General features: G+C 35.1%; 1 protein-coding gene across 1 annotated transcript in view; it reads right to left on the bottom strand.

The window, feature by feature from the left end:
• Positions 1–3,045: 3,045 nt before the first annotated feature.
• The window catches only part of LOC117316617, a 28,446-nt gene continuing 9,123 nt past the window's right edge, over positions 3,046–22,368 (bottom strand). Inside the window, exons 2-4 of the mRNA XM_033871291.1 lie at positions 5,181–5,861; positions 4,523–4,720; positions 3,046–4,278 (exon numbers count right to left, since the gene is read on the bottom strand). Of these exons, the coding sequence (XP_033727182.1) occupies positions 3,622–4,278; positions 4,523–4,720; positions 5,181–5,861 (1,536 nt within the window). The 3' untranslated portion in view covers positions 3,046–3,621. The remainder of the gene's footprint in view (positions 4,279–4,522; positions 4,721–5,180; positions 5,862–22,368) is intronic.

The raw sequence follows: 22,368 nt of genomic DNA, 5'->3' as shown, positions 1-22,368 counted from the left end.
AGTAGAACAATCACTATCACGTGATACACACATGATTATAAAAGCATATTTTACGGTATCAAACATTCGTTATTGGTTAGTGGGGCAGTCAGGTCAATAATGGACGTGAATTATACATAGTTCGCGATAGGGACTACAAAATATGATTAAAACACTTAAGACATATTAAAGCAGTGTAAACTTGATCTTGAACCAACAAAATTGAACAAAGCCATCTGCTTATAAGTGCAATATAAATATAACTAAGAATTGGGATAATTCGGCACGATTGGAATTAAAGTGATTTTATACTTACTATCATTTTCTAACTAGGTTAGCAAATCGTATAAAAATAAGACAATAAAAATAATCATAACTACAAAAACATTATGACGTCCTTGTTAAAAACGATTATCAAATAAAACATGCAATACTTATGAACATGATGCCTTGAAGTCCTACACTGCCCACTGATCATGACAAACATTCTAATTTGTTACTATTTTCCTATTTTAGAGCCCTCTCCCAAGGATAGTTAAGATCAACCCTGTTATTCCTACTGCAGACTGCAGTCCCTCTGGCCTCAGACAATGTTTCATCCAAATCCATTCTGTCGTTCAGGACTAGAAGCAATTTGAATGATCTATTCATATTACCCGTATTAGACACCGCCCCTCCAGTCAAAGGGGAGTCACATCATCCACTTACACAATAATAGATTTCCTTCACCAAATAATGCATCAAGCAAAATTTGATCAAAATCAATTCGGTCATCTAGGACCAGACGCAATTTTAATATACTAACCTGTAAAGGACTATTGGGCCCCGTTATCCCGACCCCATGGGCCCACGTCCTGTATTCATAGAACACTGGATCTCCTTTGCCCAATAAGTCTTCTTCCAAATTTGATCGAAATTCATTAAGTACTATTGTAAGGTTCTCTATTTCACCTTTTTGGGCCACTATTCATCTGGTCCAAGGGAAGCCACACTCTTCATTTATGCAACATCAGATTAACTTGCCCGCAAATGATTGCGACCAAATTTAATTCAAATCCTACTTGTTGTTCAGGACAAGTGACGATTAAAGGAAATGTTGATGGACGGACAGACGTCGGACGACGCGTCTTAAAAAAGACATCCGTACAAAAACACGCACATGTCTCCTATAAAATTGTTCCAGGAAAAAAATCTGCTTCCTATTGTTACCAACCACACAGTGTATATTACGCTTGATACAGCATTCAGATTAGCATGTGAGATTACATTCTGTTACTTGTATCAATAGCATATGGCAGTCATAGCAGTGTAAATCAATTTAATGTCTACATCAGTTATAAGTGGCCTTATAGTACATACGAAAAGTGAAAAGGAGAGAGTACTCTAATAAACTCCAATAAACTCCATTATTATATAACCCAGGCATGAACGTTTTTTCGGACAATGATGAAAAGACTAATGATCGATGTAAATGTTGCAAAGGTTGGTGCCATAATGAAAAGGCTAATGAAGTTATGAAAAGGCTGATCACGTTATGAAAAGGTTATGCCATAATGAAAAGGATGATGACGTTATAAAAAGGCTGATGACGTTATAAAAAGGCTGATGACGTTATGAAAAGGATGATGACGTTATAAAAAGGATGATGACGTTATAAAAAGGCTGATGACGTTATGAAAAGGCTGATGACGTTATGAAAAGGCTGATGACGTTATAAAAAGACTGATGACGTTATGAAAAGGCTGATGACGTTATAAAAAGGATGATGACGTTATGAAAAGGCTGATGACGCTATGAAAAGGCTGATGACGTTATGAAAAGGCTGATGACGTTATAAAAGACTGATGACGTTATAAAAAGGATGATGACGTTATGAAAAGGCTGATGACGCTATGAAAAGACGATGACGAGCTGTTACAACGAAGGTACTGACGTTCTGTCTTATACGCGTAAAAATGGCGATTATTTTGCACTACATACATTTTTGTACACCTGAACAATAAGTTTCAATGTATTCATCACGCTTCCAATCAATACACACAGAGTTTACTATATACATGTATCCCATTAAAAAATCACTATTTACATTCATAACACCTTTGACGCTTTGACAATTGTATATTTCTACAACTACACACAGCATGGGATGGGTGCAGAAATTTTCTTAATTGTCAATAAAAATAGCTTAAAATCAATATTTGGAAATTTATGTATATTACTCTGTAGATTTGGTTTGTCATAGATATTACACGTAGAATGTTGTAAGGGTAAAACAATATTTTAAAGAAATTACATTAATAATTTCATAAAATATAATGTCTTAAGCTAATCGAACCTTGAACACCAAAGACCCAGTTGTAATGGTATGGAGGGCGTAACATCTATTACTCTATCATACTCAACAATGTAATACAAGACACTCTAACAAGTCTTTGCATATTTCATTATATAAAATAATACTTGCCTCATACGTATAACTGTATGTTACATATATTTCATACAAAAATAACACATTCACAGTAGGGATTTAAAAAGAGAAATCATTCACAAAGTCATTCAATAACTCTTACTTTGTTATAGAATCAACTTGGTAATCAATAATACAAACTATATTTTGTTACTAATTATGTTATTCATTATGCATATGCGATTCATTTTGTAATATTATTTTATAAAAAAAATATGCATGGATATTATGCATTGAAGATATACTTTGCGATATATACTAAACATATGTGTTATGATCTTTGTAACTAAAGGAGAGGTGGAGATACGGGAAACACTTTAAGCATGGATATTATGCATTGAAGGTATACTTTGCGATATATATTAAACATATGTGTTATAATTAACTTTTCTTTGTTTTCATGGTAAATACTCAAATGTGATTGGTCGAAAAATTCTTTTCCTTCTCCTATGAAAGAAATTCCGAGAATGGCGCGAAAAATGTGACGTCACAATACGACAATTGACGTTGCGTATTGATTTGAGAAAAAGAATCCCATTTAAAACCAGTAAAATTGCACATAAAACATGTCTTAAATTAGAAAATCATTTTCAAAAATTAATTATAAGCGTTGATGTCAATTTTATTTTAGTTTCATCGGGGTATGAAACAAATTTTGTTTTCAAACTTCTGTAAGAATCCGCTACGCGGACTTTATGTATGGATATTATGCATTGAAGATATACTCTACGATATATATATATATTATACATACATGTATTCGTTATGGTCTTTGTCAACCAACCAAGTAGGAGAGGTGGGATCTTATAGACACGTTAAAGGACGAAACGAGACACCATTTACAGTTCAATAGTGTGCACGATATATTTCATTATTCAGAACTGTAAGTACATATATATAGCTATGATATCGCAATAACAGATTGTATGTTCAAGGTAAGCTCACTTACCAAGCACCAAAAAAGAAGGAGGAACTAATACTGTGGTTTATAAAATGATGCCTGGGTCTGGTGATTATAGCACTATTTTTTTACATAACATTATCTGTGTATGGTTAACACGTCTTCTTAAACACACAAGACAACTACACAGACAGTGGATACATGTTTTACGTGAATGTGTTGAGCCAACTAATGACCTGGACTGTCAGTCGAATGGCCTAGATTATGCACCACCTCATGTTGTTTCTTTACGGAAATTTTTGACATTGATGTAAGGTGATTCCTCCTGAAACGTCGTTACAGGCCTAAAATTTTCATACTCTTCTTGTGGATCATCGTCTATAACACCAACCTTGGAAGTGTTGCCGAAATTTTCATAATCGTCCTGTGGTTCATCGTCTGTTCTTTCAGCTATAGATGTCATACCGAAATTTTCGTACTCATCCTGCGGTTCATCGTCTATATTAGAAATCCTAGAAGTATTTCTGAAATTTTCGTAGTCGTCCTGTGGCTCATCTGCTGTGTCGATTTTGGACGTATTTTGGAAATTCTCATAGTCTTCCTGTGGTTCATCATGTTTTTGTTGGGTAACTTGAACATAATCCTCTTGTTCTGGTTCTTCTTGAATTTTCCCAGACATATCTACATATTCATCACCGTCAGTACTAGAAACAAAATCATTGAAAACGGGATTTGACGAACCGGAAATACCTCCATGGCTATCACGCTTCTTTTTCGACTTCCTGTTCTTGACGGACTGTTTCAGTTTGCTGAAGACTCCATGCTTTAACTTCGTATTACTGTCTTCCCTTTTCACTAGGTTTCGGTGGAGTTTGATGGAATCCTCGTTTTCATACAAAGTAGACTGGCGGTTAGACGCATCCATTTGGTCCTTATAATGAGAACAGAAAGTCTTAATTACAACTGTGTCTGTATACAATACTGAGTTCATCGCTGTTATACTATTCTGCCATATAACCGTATCAAAAACCGATTTGTGAGATAGACAGATAAATAAATATTATCACTAATGTCATTTAAATCAATATTCATGTAAAATTAACTATATAATCTTTAAACCAAATCAAGACGCTACAGTAGGAATAAAAGACGTTAGAGGAAAAGCAATTTAATACCTGAAGCGTTTTCCCTCGGGGAAGAGTCGGGTCCTTTGCGTATCTTGTCATTTTGTCTTGGGTATCTTGCGCCTGTGCCGATACCGCGCCACCTAGTACCTGTACGTTTTCGTATTTGCCTGGTTTTTTCCCTTTGATCTGCATAGGGAGTTGGATGTCCGTCTCCTCTTCCTCGTCTTTGGCTACGTCTCTGTTTTCCTGCAATATTTTTGATGATGGAAGGAGATTCAATATACACGAACTTATTCATTCATAGTTCTTTTAAATGTCAAATTCGAAAGTTCGGTCACAGAATAATATTTGCTTGTTCTATTATGAAACAGTCGAATGAGCAGGAAAACAGGAAGAACGAATAACATGTGTGCATCGGATGTTAATATTGTTAATATTTTCATATATCCACGAATACCGGTATATCCACGAGAGAGAGAGAGAGAGAGAGAGAGAGAGAGAGAGAGAGAGAGAGAGAGAGAGAGAGAGACAGAGAGACAGACAGACAGAGAGACAGAGAGAGAGAGACAGAGAGAGACAGACAGACAGACAGAGAGAGAGAGAGAGAGAGAGACAGACAGACAGACAGACAGACAGACAGAGAGAGAGAGAGAGAGAGAGAGAGAGAGAGAGAGAGAGAGAGAGAGAGAGAGTAAAACATACTTACAATAATGGTACTCATACGTGACTTGGTTTTTCTCTTACGACGACAACCCTTGACAATAATGACAATGACGACGACGACGACGACTATGACAGCAGCTGCACCTCCAGCAGATGCGGCGATAATGATGGTCAAATTGTTTTCGTCATCACCATCAACATCACAATCAGTAATGTTTGGATAGCAAGAATCAAAGCACGTGCCATTAAATTCAAATTTACAATTGCAAATTTCAATTCCACGACCGGAGGCGCTGCAATTTTTACATGCGTCATCACACTTGGTGCAAATACCGGTATCATTGTAGAATCCTTCACGACAAGTCTCCACACATTGGCCATTGTAACGTAAGGAGCAGGTACAATTTTCTTTGATTCCAGGTCCAATGCATCTCTCACAAACGTCATCACATTTCTCACAGCGGCTTCTTGCCGTGTAATACTTCACAGGACACGCCTCCACACAGACGACCAGAAAATCACGTGACGTGTCCTCAGAGGACGTCGAACTTGCGTCGGTGTCATTTGAAAATACACATGTTGGAAAACGTTGAGTGAAGTTAAGAGAAAGCTGTCCCTCCGGACACGTGTTGTTACAGGTGGCGTTGATGTCGCAAGGAAGACAACAATCAGAGGTGATGTTGGCGGTCGAGTTACAGAACAACAGCTTATCGTCCAATATCACCTACAAAACACAATGAAACTTCATTTTTAAAATTTTGAGATCGTGAAACATCTTAAAAGTGAATACCAATTCTATTAAAAGCATAACAATATGGGTATCTTAATGTAATGTCATAATAAGTCCATTCACTATCTTTTTGTTTTTGTTTTTGTTTTTGTTTTGTTTTTTTGTTCTCCCTTTTTTTCGTTTTTTTTAGCTGAAGTTTGAATCACTGTATCCAATCATTATTGTCGCTGCAATTCATTGAATGCATTTTTAGACAATCTTTACCAATTGTTTAACTGTACATTGTATGTTACGTTTACAATTTAACCAATAGTAACATTGGTCAACAGTATATGGAAGTCTTTCGTGGTCATTTTGAAAATATCCAGAATTTTTTTTTGTTAAAGTAATAATAAATAGAATAAACATATATTCTGTCCCATTTCGGATTTACCGACTTCCTTTCCGGATTTGCATACTTTTGGACCCTGATATCATTGATTCGAAGGATGACACGCCTGTATTGTTTCATATTCATGGCTAAGCACATTACACTACTTATATGTTAGGGTTGTCTTGAGTGGCCACTTATCACAAGTTTGACTGTTTATTTATTTTAAATGGTACTATTCATTTGCTTGTGCTTCATTTCAATGTTTTAGCAGACCGATCTGACCCCCTAAGTCATTCTGACTCTCAGTTGTTTGTACAATCTATGAACTTGTATTGTAACTTTCGGACAAGAATAATAAAGATGCACAACTAAATTTTGCTGTCTCCATTATACCTTACAGATTATGAAAAACAGCGTAAAATCACGTTGAAAGATGTATACGGAAATCCAAAAATGGTTCCGGATCTAACCTCCTTGAATTTATTCATTTCAATTTATCATCCAGTTACCACAAAAGCATAGAACATAAAACTACTTATGTAAGAAAGTGTCACATAAAGACATTATCAATAGACAAAGTTGTAGATAAGAGTTCCCTATCTCCTTCCTTCTCGAACATCTACTATCGTAGATAAGAGTTCCCTATCTCCTTCCTTCTCGAACATCTACTATCGTAGATAAGAGCTCCCTATCTCCTTCCTTCTCGAACATCCACTATCAGTCTGCAGTATCAGTCCCGACGCGTTACTTCTGTATGTATTAAGGATGTCTTCCTTATATTTTATCAATCACCGTCACGTGCAATCACTGACAGATAAATCACAGCCAGAGAGGAATGTACTTCCTACCTAATGGATTGTATCAGACACAACACATCACTGTTTTTGTTCAAGCAGATAACGTTTAAGAAATATTAAATACAAACATTTTAAAAATACTTATTTCTTGATTCTATATTACACATGTTTACCGAGATTAAAGCGAATAGTATATAATGGTATAGATACCAATACAAATCAAAACTACATACATGTGTCTCAAACTTTACAATTTACAGTTAATATGCGGAAGGTTTGATATAACACTGTATTATATGATCCTGAAGTAAATAAAATGTATGTTATACAACAATTGTGTTTTCGTCCATTCTGTGCAGCTCTGAATGTTTCAGATGCTTGATTTCGATAGTCTTTTTAAATCGTTTTTATATATCATGAACAAACAAAATATTTGTAAAATTGAATTGTGCAAAGTTTGAAATGATAAAGTTTTAAAACTACAAAGGCACTACCAAAATATCGCATATACGCATGGTCGGGAAGTCCCGCGATGTCTCGACATGTCTATTCTCGTTTTCATTTTTCAGGATATATATTTATGTTCTGTTTTTGTTTATGTTTTCAGATCATTTCTCGAGATTACGGTTGATTTATCAGTATGCATTAGCCTGACACCGTATCAGCGTAAACGACAATGCATGTTTTATCAGCAGGCGACTAACTTCCTTGTATAATCTGACCAATCATTTAACCGTCCTGGTTTGTTTGATATGAACAACACGATCAATACGAATTTAGATATGTTTACTTTCAAAAAGTACACAAGAGATTTAGGTTTTAACGTGTTAATAATGTTCTTTATAATACCCTTACAATCATTCCTATAATTACTGACTTTATACCAGTTATATTCATTATGTCGTGGTTTTACCCAAAGCAACACGTACCTTTTAATTGGTTTTTAAACTAGCTTTATTGTCCTGTTTTTGAAAGCTGCTTCCATAAACATATCAATTAAACTCATATGGTTCTATATTATAATTATGGTATACTACACATACGGGACCTTCACATTGATCTCCGTTTTAGCTGTACAAAATAATGAGTTTATCTATAAGAATCTCAAAAAAATCATCAAAACGACCAGTCATAAAACATCAAAATACCTTAAAATAATTATGGTGGCATATTTCTGGCATTGAGTTGCCGACTTACGACATAAAGATGTCGACATATTTCCGAGAAGATGTCAACATCATAAAGAAATATGTCGACATAAACCGAAAAATATGTCGACTTATTAGCTTAATTGCCGAGATATTAACGCCATGGAGTATATTTGTATTCTATCTGTTTTAGTTAGACATGGTCACTAAATACCCAAAGGTAGATAGACAAGTAGTTTTTCATCAATAAGAAATATCTATTGCATTTACCTTTACGAACGGGTTTAAGTGTTGTACGCATTACATATGTTTTAACGACACAGTAGAATTAAGGTTTCAGACAGCACTTATATCCATGCAAATCGAGGTCAGACATTTATCCCTAAACAACCCTAGTTTTATAAATAAACTTTATCCGAACAGAAGTGCATTGATAGCACTTGTAAAACCGGTTCTGCTTTACGTAACATATGTTGGTACACATTTACAATGAGGAAGTGGCCGTGCATTTTCAAGTGTTTCTAGGGTCCTGCCGATTTTTTTACCGATTATGTATACACTTTATTACAAGTGAGGTAATGACCAATTTCAAATTCGTCGGTTGACTAAACTATATGTTTAAGTCTGTATCATTGTACTAGACTCGAATTTCTCTCTGAGTACAATAAAGGTCAAGTTGAACAAATGCATGCATTTCACCGAAACGTAATTTCTTCTCAAGCATACCCTGTATGCTGGGATGGTTATATAGGCTTTGGCCATCTATATTTTTATCCGTTGGCAGTATAATGTGACCGGTTGGGGTGTCCTGCTGGGTGTCTTCGGCAGTATGCTTCAGTGAGGTAGCACTATAAATCGGCAAAAGTTCCGGCCTATCACAAGGAGACTTAACACGAACATACCGCAGCCTCCCAAAACACACATACGCACTCACCACACGCATGTATGTCGCACGCACGGGAGGCCGTCCTTAAATGACCTTAGCTGTTAATAGGACGTTAAACAAAATAACCAAACCAAACCAAACCGTTAGAGTATGGCTGCCTTATCAGTATCTTATCAACATCACTGTGACCATACTAACACACTTATGGTCTATCTAATCTAAACACTTAAACATCCTGGACCAGGAAGTTTGTACAGTTAGTGACGCTGTGTAAAACCTGAGGTTACCATGACGCAGTCTCTAATGAGCGGAGGAGTCAGCATGAGTAGGTCCATTAGTCCTACTATGTGGACGTACATACTGTGTAGCAGTGTTAACCGTTAGCTAATATCTTATTGTTTTATCATGATAAAGTTTTGTTTTATTATTGCTATACTTCCGGTCACCTATAACGCATTCACCTTGACCTGTCGTACGTGGTAAAGTATGGGGTCATCAGTCACCGTAGGGTTGTCTGTGGATTCCGGTTTCTACCAACACAAAGACCCAAGCCACGTTCTTAATATTTGGTAATTTGATAATAGTTTTTGACTTTGTAATCCATTTTAGTTACGACATATATATTGGTATTCAGAATATTTCAGATTATTACAGTATATACGTTTGATTTTCCTAAACTCTACCTGAACAGTGACAACAACAATCTGATATGCTAAAGAACTTGTCTATAAACTGGTTCAAGTCATTTGGAAGAGCAATAAAGGCCATATGTGAATTTATCAAAATCTAAGATTTTTAATCCAAACATAAACACCAAAAATATAGAATTCACGTAATATGTATAGTACGGTATAGAAGTGAACTCGGATATCCATAATACAATACAACTATAGTCCAGGTCTGGTTAGAATAACATAATCCTTTTTAGAACCTTGATCAGCACAAAGCCTTAGGTCTAGATTCCGAGCATCCCTGATTCCCAGAGTGACTGGACCATCAATTCTAAATAATATTCTGTAAATGAAGGATTTTCGAGATCTCCATTATGTGTTCTAATTATGCAGTTATGTTAAAGTTTGACTTACAACTTTTGAGCAACAGCTCTCAATATGAAGTGTTTCAGATAAAATGTTGACGACGGCGACGCCGCCATAAAATTATCACTAAAGCACGATTGTTCGTCCAAGGCGAGAAAAACCTGACGGGAAGCAGTCATAATGTATGATTTTTAGTTTTCAAGTATGACGTGGAAAATCTGCTTTCACATTATTCATCAAAACAATCTTTATAATGAACAGGGTTTTAACGAAAAGCTTTTGCCGAATCTAAATTACTTGCCCCGACATCACGAACCGAGACGTAGATTTCGACTCCTTGCGGGCAAACGTAGATGAGAGTTGATGAAGACCGTGATAAGGTTTAAAGATATTGAGATAACCCTCTGTTGATCGGTTTGTTACATGAATATATTTATAGCAACTAAATCTTCCTGGGGGGAAATGACGGTGCAAAATATCACCCTATACAATGAGATAGTGTTTCATGGTGATGTAATATAATGGAAGTAGCCGTTGTCGGAGGCTGGTGTGTTCAGTGATCAGACATAACACTAGTTCATGTGCGTGTAGTGTTGATGAAAGTAATATTTCACGTCATACACGTTGGAGTTAATGACACTATAGCACACAGAGTTAACACCCCGAGTGAAAACTCAGTTACTTACATTTTTCACATAACACACACGCACGCACACACGCACACACGCATACACGCACCCACGCACACGCGCACCCACGCACAAAACATACACTGTACGTGTATTCCTGCATGAATACAAAACTTGAAGTACACTTTGGTTGTTGGTTGAATGATGTCATCTGAACGAATGATATCGCCGCACGACAGGAAATTTCTGTGATAAGAAAACTATTTGACCCTTAGTAGGGAACACGATCTGTAGATAAGACCAGCACGATGTTCTCTTTGTTAGCTGAATTCGTGCCATATATTGTATAAATAGACTTGTATCTGGTGGTAATCCGGTGGCATTAACATGCTTAAGTATATTAAACTTTGAAATTCGATTCAAACAGAAAAGTCAGTAGCAGAGATATGTGTGTATGCGTTATAAGTTGATTGTTTGGTTGTTTAACACCATACTTTCGCATCGCAATACTTTTTAGGGGGGGGGGGGGGGGGGGGGGGGGGGGGTTCTTTGTCGAATGGGGCTGCCTTAATAGGTTGTTTTATTTCACAATGGCGGATAAATTCTCTGCTGCTTGATCATGCTTGAATATCTCGTTTGGAAATTATTAGCAGCATTATTTTGAGATGTAATACTAGTGACTGTTCCTTGTCTCTAAAACATCAAATTATAGATAAAATTTAGCTCTATAATTGGGCCTAATTGTTCAAAAGATGATTAAGCTAATCACGATTTAGCAACAATTTCATAATCTTGATAAAATAATTTGTGGTAAAGCTAACTTGACTGCAAGTAGGGACAATGCAGCACTCATCGTTCTCTCCAAATCCTCCGAATTTCAAAGAAAACACAAAAGTAAAGGGGAAATGAAGTTTCACTAATCATGTAATTAAACTTATAACCTCTGAAAAAACTGGGCCCTCTGGTGTCTCGATAGGTCCGATTCATAAGTTTTAATCAAAGGGGAGATAATCTAGTGGCGAGTCAATACTTTCTGGTGTGTTATAAAGACATTCCGATATATCGTTGATATTTACTGTAGTATGCATGTATGTCATAATATTGCTTTGTTATGTAGGCAGCTTGGTGTTGTTTTACCTGGTATCCGGTATATAGATATACATTGTGTATACTATCTGTTGAATTCTTATACGTCAACGACCAGGAATGCTGATAGATTTTGTTACAATGTTAGTATTAAACTAAAGTCAATAACCTGACAAACCTAAAATCATCACGACTCCTTTATGTGGAAGTTCAATTTCTCCTAATACATTTGTATCATACCACATCATACCTCTAAGGATAATGTTAACAAAGCACCATAACGCACGAGACATTCTATGATATTACACTTTTATATAAAATTTGTATAAAATACATGAACTATTTTTCATCACGAAGTCGCATCTTTATGTCAGATGTTTCCATGATCAATAAGTTATCGTGATAGTAAATTTTTATTAATAACGCTTATTTTCTTTATTAAATTTGAAACATATCTTCATGATGGGACAAAAACCAACAAATCTGTCATGTGTAGATACATTGTTTTCCTTCAAACAGGTTTTGCCTACATCCTGGTTATGTCTGCTGAGATTGACAAATGCTTATATATAGATGTAGAAATGTGTCCGGTGGATATCCCTAATGGTTTGTTTTTATAGTTCATGTTAGATAAAACGTGATTATTTGTGGCGTTTAAGTCCTGAATGTTCTAACTCAAAGTCGATAAAACGAGGTCAAAATATAAAGTCACCGACACCTGCCAGGTAATTTGTAATCCAGGTGATGTGTCCTACCTCATGTCAAGCCGCTCGTGGAATATGCTGCTTGTTAGCAACCATCTTCCTATCTGGTTGTTACGTGCTGTGCATGTCTGTCCCCGAGAGAAGACGGATTACAAGTCTTTTTTTTTTAACTTGTGTCTGATCCCATTTGCATATTTGATATTATCACATTAATTTAAACTCATATATCCGGTCAGTCATGTTTTGACAGAAAGGGTCTATGGGAATATACTCTATTTAAATCTAATTGTTTGTATCTTGGTATTCATAACGAATCATTTATAAATAATTGTTTATATCCTATTGTTTAAATTAATTTGTTTATATCCTATTGTTTAAATTAATTCGTTTATATCCTATTGTTTATATCTAATTTGTTTATACATGTATCTAATTGTGTGTTATTTGAAAGGATTACTGTCTTAAGAATATTGAACAATGATGTACCTCCGCCTATCACAATCACATCAATATACATTTATACAATAAATATGTTTCTTACCAACGGTTGTCACCTTAAGGTGAGAATGGCGTATCCGATTGACCATTTTTTTATTCATTTATTTATTTACTCTCTGTATTTACTCATTTATTTATTGTTAATTGAAATTGAATTATGTCTGCGCTTTGATTGAATTGTTTAAGACAAATACGTACATTAAGTGGAGAATAGTGTTAAAATGAATTCGATGCATTAAACTTAAGATATTGAATAGCAGTTTTCCCGAAATCAATGAATATCAGATTTATGTCTGGAATAGCTGCATATTATGACAGGATAACTGTATCATTACTTTGGCACAACCCGCTTACCATAACGTGATTACACAGTGGAAAAGGCACTCACAATGTTTTAGACGATGATCCCAATGTGACAATAGTAAGGTTTAACTTATAGTAAGAGAGTATTCAGTTGAGAGCTCACACAACTAACTTTTTTTCACTATATATATTATTACTAGTTTCTCCATCCCTTCAATCGTTCATGTGAAGTTCAAATGATAGGAAATTTATAGATGGAAGTTGTTGCTACCTGAAAAATGAAATAATTGTTTAGACTTGATAGCAAATAAGAGCACACTGGTACTCAAAAGACAGTGATCCTGACATTTACAGTCCCCCCCCCCCCCCCCCCCCCCCCCCCCCCCCCCCCCCCCCCCCCCCCCCCCCTCCGTCATTCAAGACCCTACTCTTTATTCTCATATATAGAAACTACCCGTTCCATATGTTATCTAGTTAGAAAATAGCTAAAAACCTAAGAAATACATTTTCTTCAGGGACTTGGTTCATATGAAACACAAGTTGATTGGCTGATTTAGTGTTGTGAGTCCTTAAATAGTTAAGACAGTAAGACTGATAATTAAGTTTTTATCAATAAGCTTTCTTGTCTAAATAAAAAAAATAAGTGAGAGTCAATTTATTTATGAGTTTATTTTGCCATTAAAATTTCTTTTGATTTGTTTCGTATTCTTTCACAGAGAAAGCCTTACGCAGAGCTGTATTATTTATCTTTATATTTAATATATCAACCCTAAAGGCTTATCAGTTACCTGTATGATGATAACACTTTTAACTATGTGAGATGTGATCCTTAGATTGAACGTACTTACAAATGTGTATACCAGGAATGTAACAGACTAGTCTAGCTCTAAACCTTTACTGTAGGAAGTAGCGGCTGTTCATAACTTCCTCAACCTAACATCCTTATCTCAAATACTGATAACTATCGCAACTGTTTAAATAACAAGTGATCACTTTGTGTCCGATATTGAGAAATTACATTTAGATTTTTGTAAAAATATTCTTGGAATTAAACGATCGACACCAAATGCTATGGTATACTTTGCATTGGGAAGGTTTCCAATGGTCCTCTCTCGTAAATTGAATATACATAAATACTGGTGTAAATTAACCTCAGCCAAGAATTGTATATTAAAAGCATGGTACGAATATATGTACAACGATTGTGAGGTGAAACCAAATGGTTAAAACTGGATTGGCAAAGAAAAACACGAGCTGTGCTCTGACACTAGGTATGATGGGCATGTCGGTTTCCTTACACGTCACAGATATATGTTATTCCATAGCTATCGTAAAACAACGATTGTTAGACAATTTCAAACAAGAATGGGAGATTTGTTTTGTGTCATCGCCGAAATGTGTTTGATACAGGCATGTTGTAGATCAACTAACGTTGCAAACTTAATTTTTAAAACTAATTCCTGCTAATTTAGAAAAAAGCTATTGTTAGATAACGTTTATCTTCCCATTGTCTTCTTATCGAATCAGGTAGACATAGAAATGTACCTAGGCATCTTAGAACCTGCCCTGTTTGTCTTACTGACATCGAGGATGAATATATCACTTCATTCTTAAATGCCCCTTGTACAGTGAGCTGAGAATGAAATATATTATCTATATTAATCCCTCCGTCTGGAAATTAAACACGAATCCAAAGGGTCTTACCGGTCATCTGACTCTATACTACTGTACTATTGTAGTATACATACTCAGCGGCAAGTATGATGGCATTGTTGACCATGGCGGCCATTGTGGATTTTGGACCGACCAGAAAATAAACAACACTTTGGTATGGACCATCTCAGGATCATTTCAGGTAAGTTAGAGCTGAATCCTACCGGTGGAACTTGGGTAGATGTGTAATCATGTTACAAAATGGCCGCCATGGCTGTCATGGCAAAGTTTTTTACGAAGCCGAAAAATAACAACACTTTGTTGGCTCCCCTTCCTTAACATCCTCATCAATTTCTACTTCATTGGCACCAGTGGAACTGGAGAAGAAGTTCAAAATCTGTTTTTCAAGATGGCGGACATGGCGGCCAATTTTTGATTTCGGACCGACCCAAAAAATAACAACACTTGGTCAGGACCATCTGAGGATCATTCAAGGCAAGTTTCAGCTAAATCCATCCAGTGGAATTTGGGAAGAAGTTTGAAATGTGAAAAGTTTACGCATGGCGGAGGGCGCACTCAGGACAACAAGTACACAGAACAACAATCACTTCCATTATTTAATATATTAACTGTTTATTATATAGAGAACAGTAAAACTAAACTACAACAATCCCCTGTATTACTTAATATATCAAAAGTTATAGAAAAAAGTAAAACTGAACCACACCAATCACCTCCATTAGTTATAGAGAAGAATAAAATCAAACTGCCTCCACAACTTTATAAATAAACCGTTATTGATAGAGAACAGGAGACGTTTTAGATATAAACCGTTAATCATAGAGAACAAGAAACGTTTTAGATATCAACCGTTAATCATAGAGAACAGGAAACGTTTTAGATATCAACCGTTAATCATAGAGAACAGGAAACGTTTTAGATATCAACCGTTAATCATAGAGAACAGGAAACGTTTCAGATATAAACCGTTATTAATAGAGAACAGGAAACGTTTTAGATATGAACCGTTAATCATAGAGAACAGGAAACGTTTTAGATATAAACCGTTATTAATAGAGAACAGGAAACGTTTTAGAAATAAACTGTTAATCATAGAGAACAGGAAACGTTTTAGATTTAAACAGTTATTCATAGAGAACAGGAAACGTTTTAGATTTAAACAGTTATTAATAGAGAACAGGAAACGTTTTAGAAATAAACCGTTAATCATAGAGAACAGGAAACGTTTTAGATTTAAACAGTTATTCATAGAGAACAGGAAACGTTTTAGATTTAAACAGTTATTAATAGAGAACAGGAAACGTTTTCAGATATAAACCGTTAATCATAGAGAACAGGAAACGTTTTATATATGAACCGTTAATCATAGAGAACAGGAAACGTTTTAGATTTAAACAGTTATTCATAGAGAACAGGAAACGTTTTAGATTTAAACAGTTATTAATAGAGAACAGGAAACGTTTTAGATTTAAACAGTTATTAATAGAGAACAGGAAACGTTTTAAGATATAAACCGTTAATCATAGAGAACAGGAAACGTTTTAAGATATAAACCGTTAATCATAGAGAACAGGAGACGTTTTAAGATATAAACCGTTATTAATAGAGAACAGGAAACGTTTTAAGATATAAACCGTTAATCATAGAGAACAGGAAACGTTTTAGATATAAGCCGTTAATCATTGAGAACAGGAAACGTTTTAAGATATAAACCGTTATTAATAGAGAACAGGAAACGTTTTAAGATATAAACCGTTAATCATAGAGAACAGGAAACGTTTTAAATATAAGCCGTTAATCATTGAGAACAGGAAACGTTTTAAGATATAAACCGTTATTAATAGAGAACAGGAAACGTTTTAAGATATAAACCGTTAATCATAGAGAACAGGAAACGTTTTAGATATAAGCCGTTAATCATTGAGAACAGGAAACGTTTTAAGATATAAACCGTTATTAATAGAGAACAGGAAACGTTTTAAGATATAAACCGTTATTAATAGAGAACAGGAAACGTTTTAAGATATAAGCCGTTAATCATTGAGAACAGGAAACGTTTTAAGATATAAACCGTTATTAATAGAGAACAGGAAACGTTTTAAGATATAAACCGTTATTAATAGAGAACAGGAGACGTTTTAAGATATAAACCGTTAATCATTGAGAACAGGAAACGTTTTAGATAAAAACCGTTAATCATAGAGAACAGGAAACGTTTTAGATAAAAACTGTTAATCATAGAGAACAGGAAACGTTTTAGATATCAACCGTTATTCATAGAGAACAGGAAACGTTTTAGATATCAACCGTTAATCATAGAGAACAGGAAACGTTTTAGATATCAACCGTTATTAATAGAGAACAGGAGACGTTTTAGATATTAACCGTTATTCATAGAAAACAGGAAACGTTTTAAGATATAAACCGTTATTCATAGAGAACAGGAGACATTTTAGATATTAACCGTTATTAATAGAGAACAGGAAACGTTTTAGATATCAACCGTTAATCATAGAGAACAGGAGACATTTTAGATATTAACCGTTATTCATAGAAAACAGGAAACGTTTTAAGATATAAACCGTTAATCATAGAGAACAGGAAACGTTTTAGATATCAACCGTTATTAATAGAGAACAGGAAACGTTTTAAGATATAAACCGTTAATCATAGAGAACAGGAAACGTTTTAGATATAAACCGTTATTAATTGCTAGGTTAAACCTGCCCTTTGTATAGACTAACCCATCGAGAGTATCAAGTATAGATCCATCAATCTTATATTGCTAATGTATTCATATGTCTGTGTGTTATGACCTTGACGACCCCGAACGTGAATCACAAATGTGTGACGGGGAAAACCGGAATCGCTATACAGATGAGTGAGCATGTAAAATTTCCACATTTTAGCCAACGCATACTCACATAATACTTTAGTATACGGTGTAAGGGGTCAATAACAAGTCACATGGTGTCCATGTGTTAAACTGTTGAGAATTATTAATCAGTTTTAAAATTGAACACTTAATTGTTTATTATTGTGAAGAAATGGAGTGGATTTTGATATCTTCTCAGAGAAAAACATAATTTGATAGGGAATGACAAGATAAGCTATCATAAATGGTATGGTACATGTAGGTAACATAATAAAGTTACAAAAACAACCACAATCGTAATGTAAGGTATCAGACGTAATGTCATTCCTCAGTCTCATCATACTAGGACTTCAGTGATAATGGAATACATTTTAATAGAAAAAAGGGAGGAAGTTATACTTGAATAACAGTGATATCTGAATTATTATCATTCAAATGCTTTATTCATCTTGAGCATTTACATTTTATCGATATAAAAAAAATCAATAAAATGTATATTCAACGTCAGATTCAGGCGGAGTACACGTGTACACATGTAATATTACACTAATATACGATAGGGATACACGTGTACACATGTAATATTACGTTCAGAATACGTAATATGGTTTGGTTTGTTTTTGTTTAACTTCCTATTAACAGCCAGTGTCATTTAAGGACGTGCCAGGTTTTGGAGGTGGAGGAAAGCCGGAGTACCCGGAGAAAAACCACCTGCCTACGGTCAGTACCTGGCAACTGCCCCACGAAGGTTTCGAACTCGCAACCCAGTGGTGGAGGGCTAGTGTTAAAGTGTCGGTACACCTGAATACGTAATAATTCATGACCGAATATAATACAAAAGTAATACAATATTATGTATCGATTATTTGCCATCAAATTGATTGAAGTGCACTCTCATGGTACATTAACTGATCCAGGTTATTTAATTCTTTAATATTACAATAAATTGAAAATATTTAAGATTAATTTGTAAACAGAGGTATTCCTACGTTAACGTGTCTTAGTGTATTCAATTCTTAGCTGAACGGAAAAGGCATTTCAGTATGAAGTGAATATCGCCCTCCTAGTCATTCCTGTCTAATGGAAACAGCCTTACTTAAACAGTATTTTCTTATGTCTTCCGAGTGATATCTAAAATAAATACTTTGTATGTAATGATTGATATTCTATCTAGATTTAACAGGATATTCATCGTAAGCTTCTACAATGACACATATCAATACCGTTGATTACAAGATAGGTATTAAATTGTTTCTCAAAACTGTGAAAACAAAATTGTCTTTTCCGGTAAAACTGGTCGCCATTCGAACTAAATATATATTTAGTAAAAAGTATTAATTGATGCCATGATAATTATGACCCTACATTTCAAGCTGAGGTGTAACCACTACATGTTTACCGCTGACAATTTTGATATATAGATACGGGACATTCAAGGTCCCTATACAATAGATGGCTAGGTAAATAATGGCTTTCTGTGGTCAGTTTGACCACATAAACCTAGAATACCTAATGTTGGTACACGGTACGGCCCATACATCAATGACGGACTATCGGTATTTGTGGCAAGTTCGTTCCACACAAATACCTACAGTGTATATACATATGTATAAAGTTACATTCAATTGTATAGTAATCGGAAAGCAACACGATAACACCAGCGGATAAACAGTGAATCTAACTCAAACCCGACAAAATGAGAGAGAATATGAATAAGATACACATTTGTAAATCACAGATACAGATGAAGTCACAAAATAAAACTGACCATGTGTTCCAGAATAGAAAGCGTCTTCTAGAGAGACAGAAAGTTTGTAATGAACTGGACCACGTGATCCCTTTAATATTTTTAACTGTCAGTCGTTAATTGAAGAAATCATTTGCCAAACAACATAAGAAGACAACCTTCACCAAACGACAAATATATAAATTGAACCAACACCTGTAAGAATTATGTTGATAAACGACCAGCGAGTACATGTAAAACGTATTTTTCAGTATTTGGCATTTTAAATGACCATATATCAACGATAACTTAACTTGATCAGCGACATTTGATCGTGGGATTGTTATAAATAGGTGTTTTAAATCATAAAATGTGTTACAATTTGTAGCAGTACATAATAGGATCAGTCATTTCGACCAATTTTTTGCTCCACCAATCAGACTCGGGGGTTAGTTGGAACCAATCAGAATCGGGGGTTAGTTGGAACCAATCAGAATCGGGGGTTAGTTGGAACCAATCGATACACGCTGTCAAACTGCCATCACATACTGATTATTATCGCCATGTTTGAATTATTTCCAATGGCAATTAAACAAATGATGCATCAATGTGATTTCTCTATATAATTAAAATGTATAGTATTAGTTACCCCTCCCCAGGGGAAAACGTGATACTCTAGGGTCAAGAAATCCATATTCTTAATGAAATACCAAAATATTGTTCTATGATTGAAGAGAATTAGTCAATTTGACCCACTTTGACACCACCATCAATACATCGACAGATGGGGCGAGCGCCTGTGACCAGTCCCTTGGAGTCAGTCAGGACCAATATGCGTATATCATTGAAATGCCATCCCGTACTGATAATTGTAACCGATTTTGAATTATAGCAAAATCTGTATTAGTCACGCATTCTACCTTCACTTTATCTGTACCTGAACTGATAAAATGGCATTTTTTTAGAATGCATCTTCATTAATGAATTCGTAGTAATTTCAGTTTAAACATCAATGAATAGCGATGACGCCATTTTAACGCCATTACTGGATTTGTTGAAATATTGATCATTTCTGAAATTTCATTGGTAAATTGTACTTTTTTTTCTCATTATCTTCGGGGACCGCGGTGGCAGAGTGGTTAAGGTGTCCCGACACTTTAACACTAGTCCTCCTCCTCTGGGTTGCGAGTTCGAAACCCACGTAGGGCAGTTTCTAGGTACTGAGCGTAGGCCGGTGGTTTTTCTCCGGGTACTCCGGCGTCCTTAAATGACCCTGGCTGTTAATAGGACGTTAAACAAACCAAACCACACCATCTCATTTATATCTCGTGGTGATAACTGCTGCTTGTCGATGTTAGTGACATTTGTTAACTGTCGCGGTAAGCCTCGAGAGGCTGACATCATATGCAGCCATATACAGACTACAGTATATTGTAATGAATGAAAGTGAGCAACCCGGAAGTTTATACTTGAAGACCACACCGACATTATTGTCATCATACACCAAGCTATTGAGATCGCGATGCTAAAGTGTAAAACTAGCATTGTTATATATGTACAACAACCATCCCCACTATCTTAAAAAAGGAAGAACTTTGTATATGGCGTCAAGCCTTTTCCGCGAAAACGGGACAGGCCCCAGGGCGTATCTAATCCGGGTCCTCCGATATCGAATATTTCCATCAATTGGAATAATATGGTACACATGTATTTTTACCAATGTCTCTCGTTTGCTTATATAGCGATGTAAAGCATTATTTGCAATTAAAACATAAAGATGTCGAACCTTGTCAAAGTACAATGCACATTATTTTATTCACTTGTCCAGTAAATTTTGATATACAACTCAGAAATTTGGTACATGTATATGGATTTGTATGAAAGTACAATCTTAGTGTAAAGACCAGATCAGGACAAAAAGCAAACATTTTAACTATCCCTTTGATACGGTAAGACATTATAAAAGTCCATCTTAAATTCTGTAAACATACAAGGATGCATATGTACATTAGTCATATAAATGAGCAGTTTGGCCTCAGAGGAGAATTGTGCCGTTATCCTGTTGAATCCTATATTATAAGATTCCAATTACCTATCTAAAGTTGTCAATAATGACGCCAGTCCTCGAGGCACTAAAATCGCTCATAATAATGACATCTACATACTGTATGCATTCATAAAATATGTATGTAAAACCTTCAATGAAACACCTACCAGTATTTCGTGATCAGCTGATGTCGCTAGATGAGAAAAAGAAATTATTTCTATACAAAATCGTAAATAATGTAAAATCTAGATCATGAGAACAAGATCTTGATCTCGTTAGGGGCAGATTAAGGAGTATTTCAAAACTACAATGACTGCAAAACCTGCAATTCATTGAAGGATGGATTACATTTCTATTTAATTTCTACATTATCTAATTTAAGTGATTATGACAAAATTTCCAATATATTTTTTTTTGATACATTTTTTTGTAATACTAAGTTCATACTTTAGAGCTTCTTACTCCTAAACCAGTGATTAGAACTGAGAAAGAAGGGCCTGTTTGTCTGTGGTATGTGTATACTCCATCGTGATAACAGGTCTTTATTCGTTTTCTTAGTTACGTTAGTTTGTTTTGTTTTTATATATTCTTTTTAGTTTAGTTTTGTATTGTTTTTGAATTAGTGTGATAAAGGTTAATTTTATGTAATAGTCTATACTCTTCCTATGCAAATTGATTCTTCAATTATGATAAAATATGTTTCAATCCGGAACGGAAT

Source organism: Pecten maximus, chromosome 18 (genome assembly GCF_902652985.1).
Source record: "Pecten maximus chromosome 18, xPecMax1.1, whole genome shotgun sequence".
NCBI lineage: Eukaryota > Metazoa > Mollusca > Bivalvia > Pectinida > Pectinidae > Pecten > Pecten maximus.
This window is presented reverse-complemented; position numbering and strand designations above follow the sequence as displayed.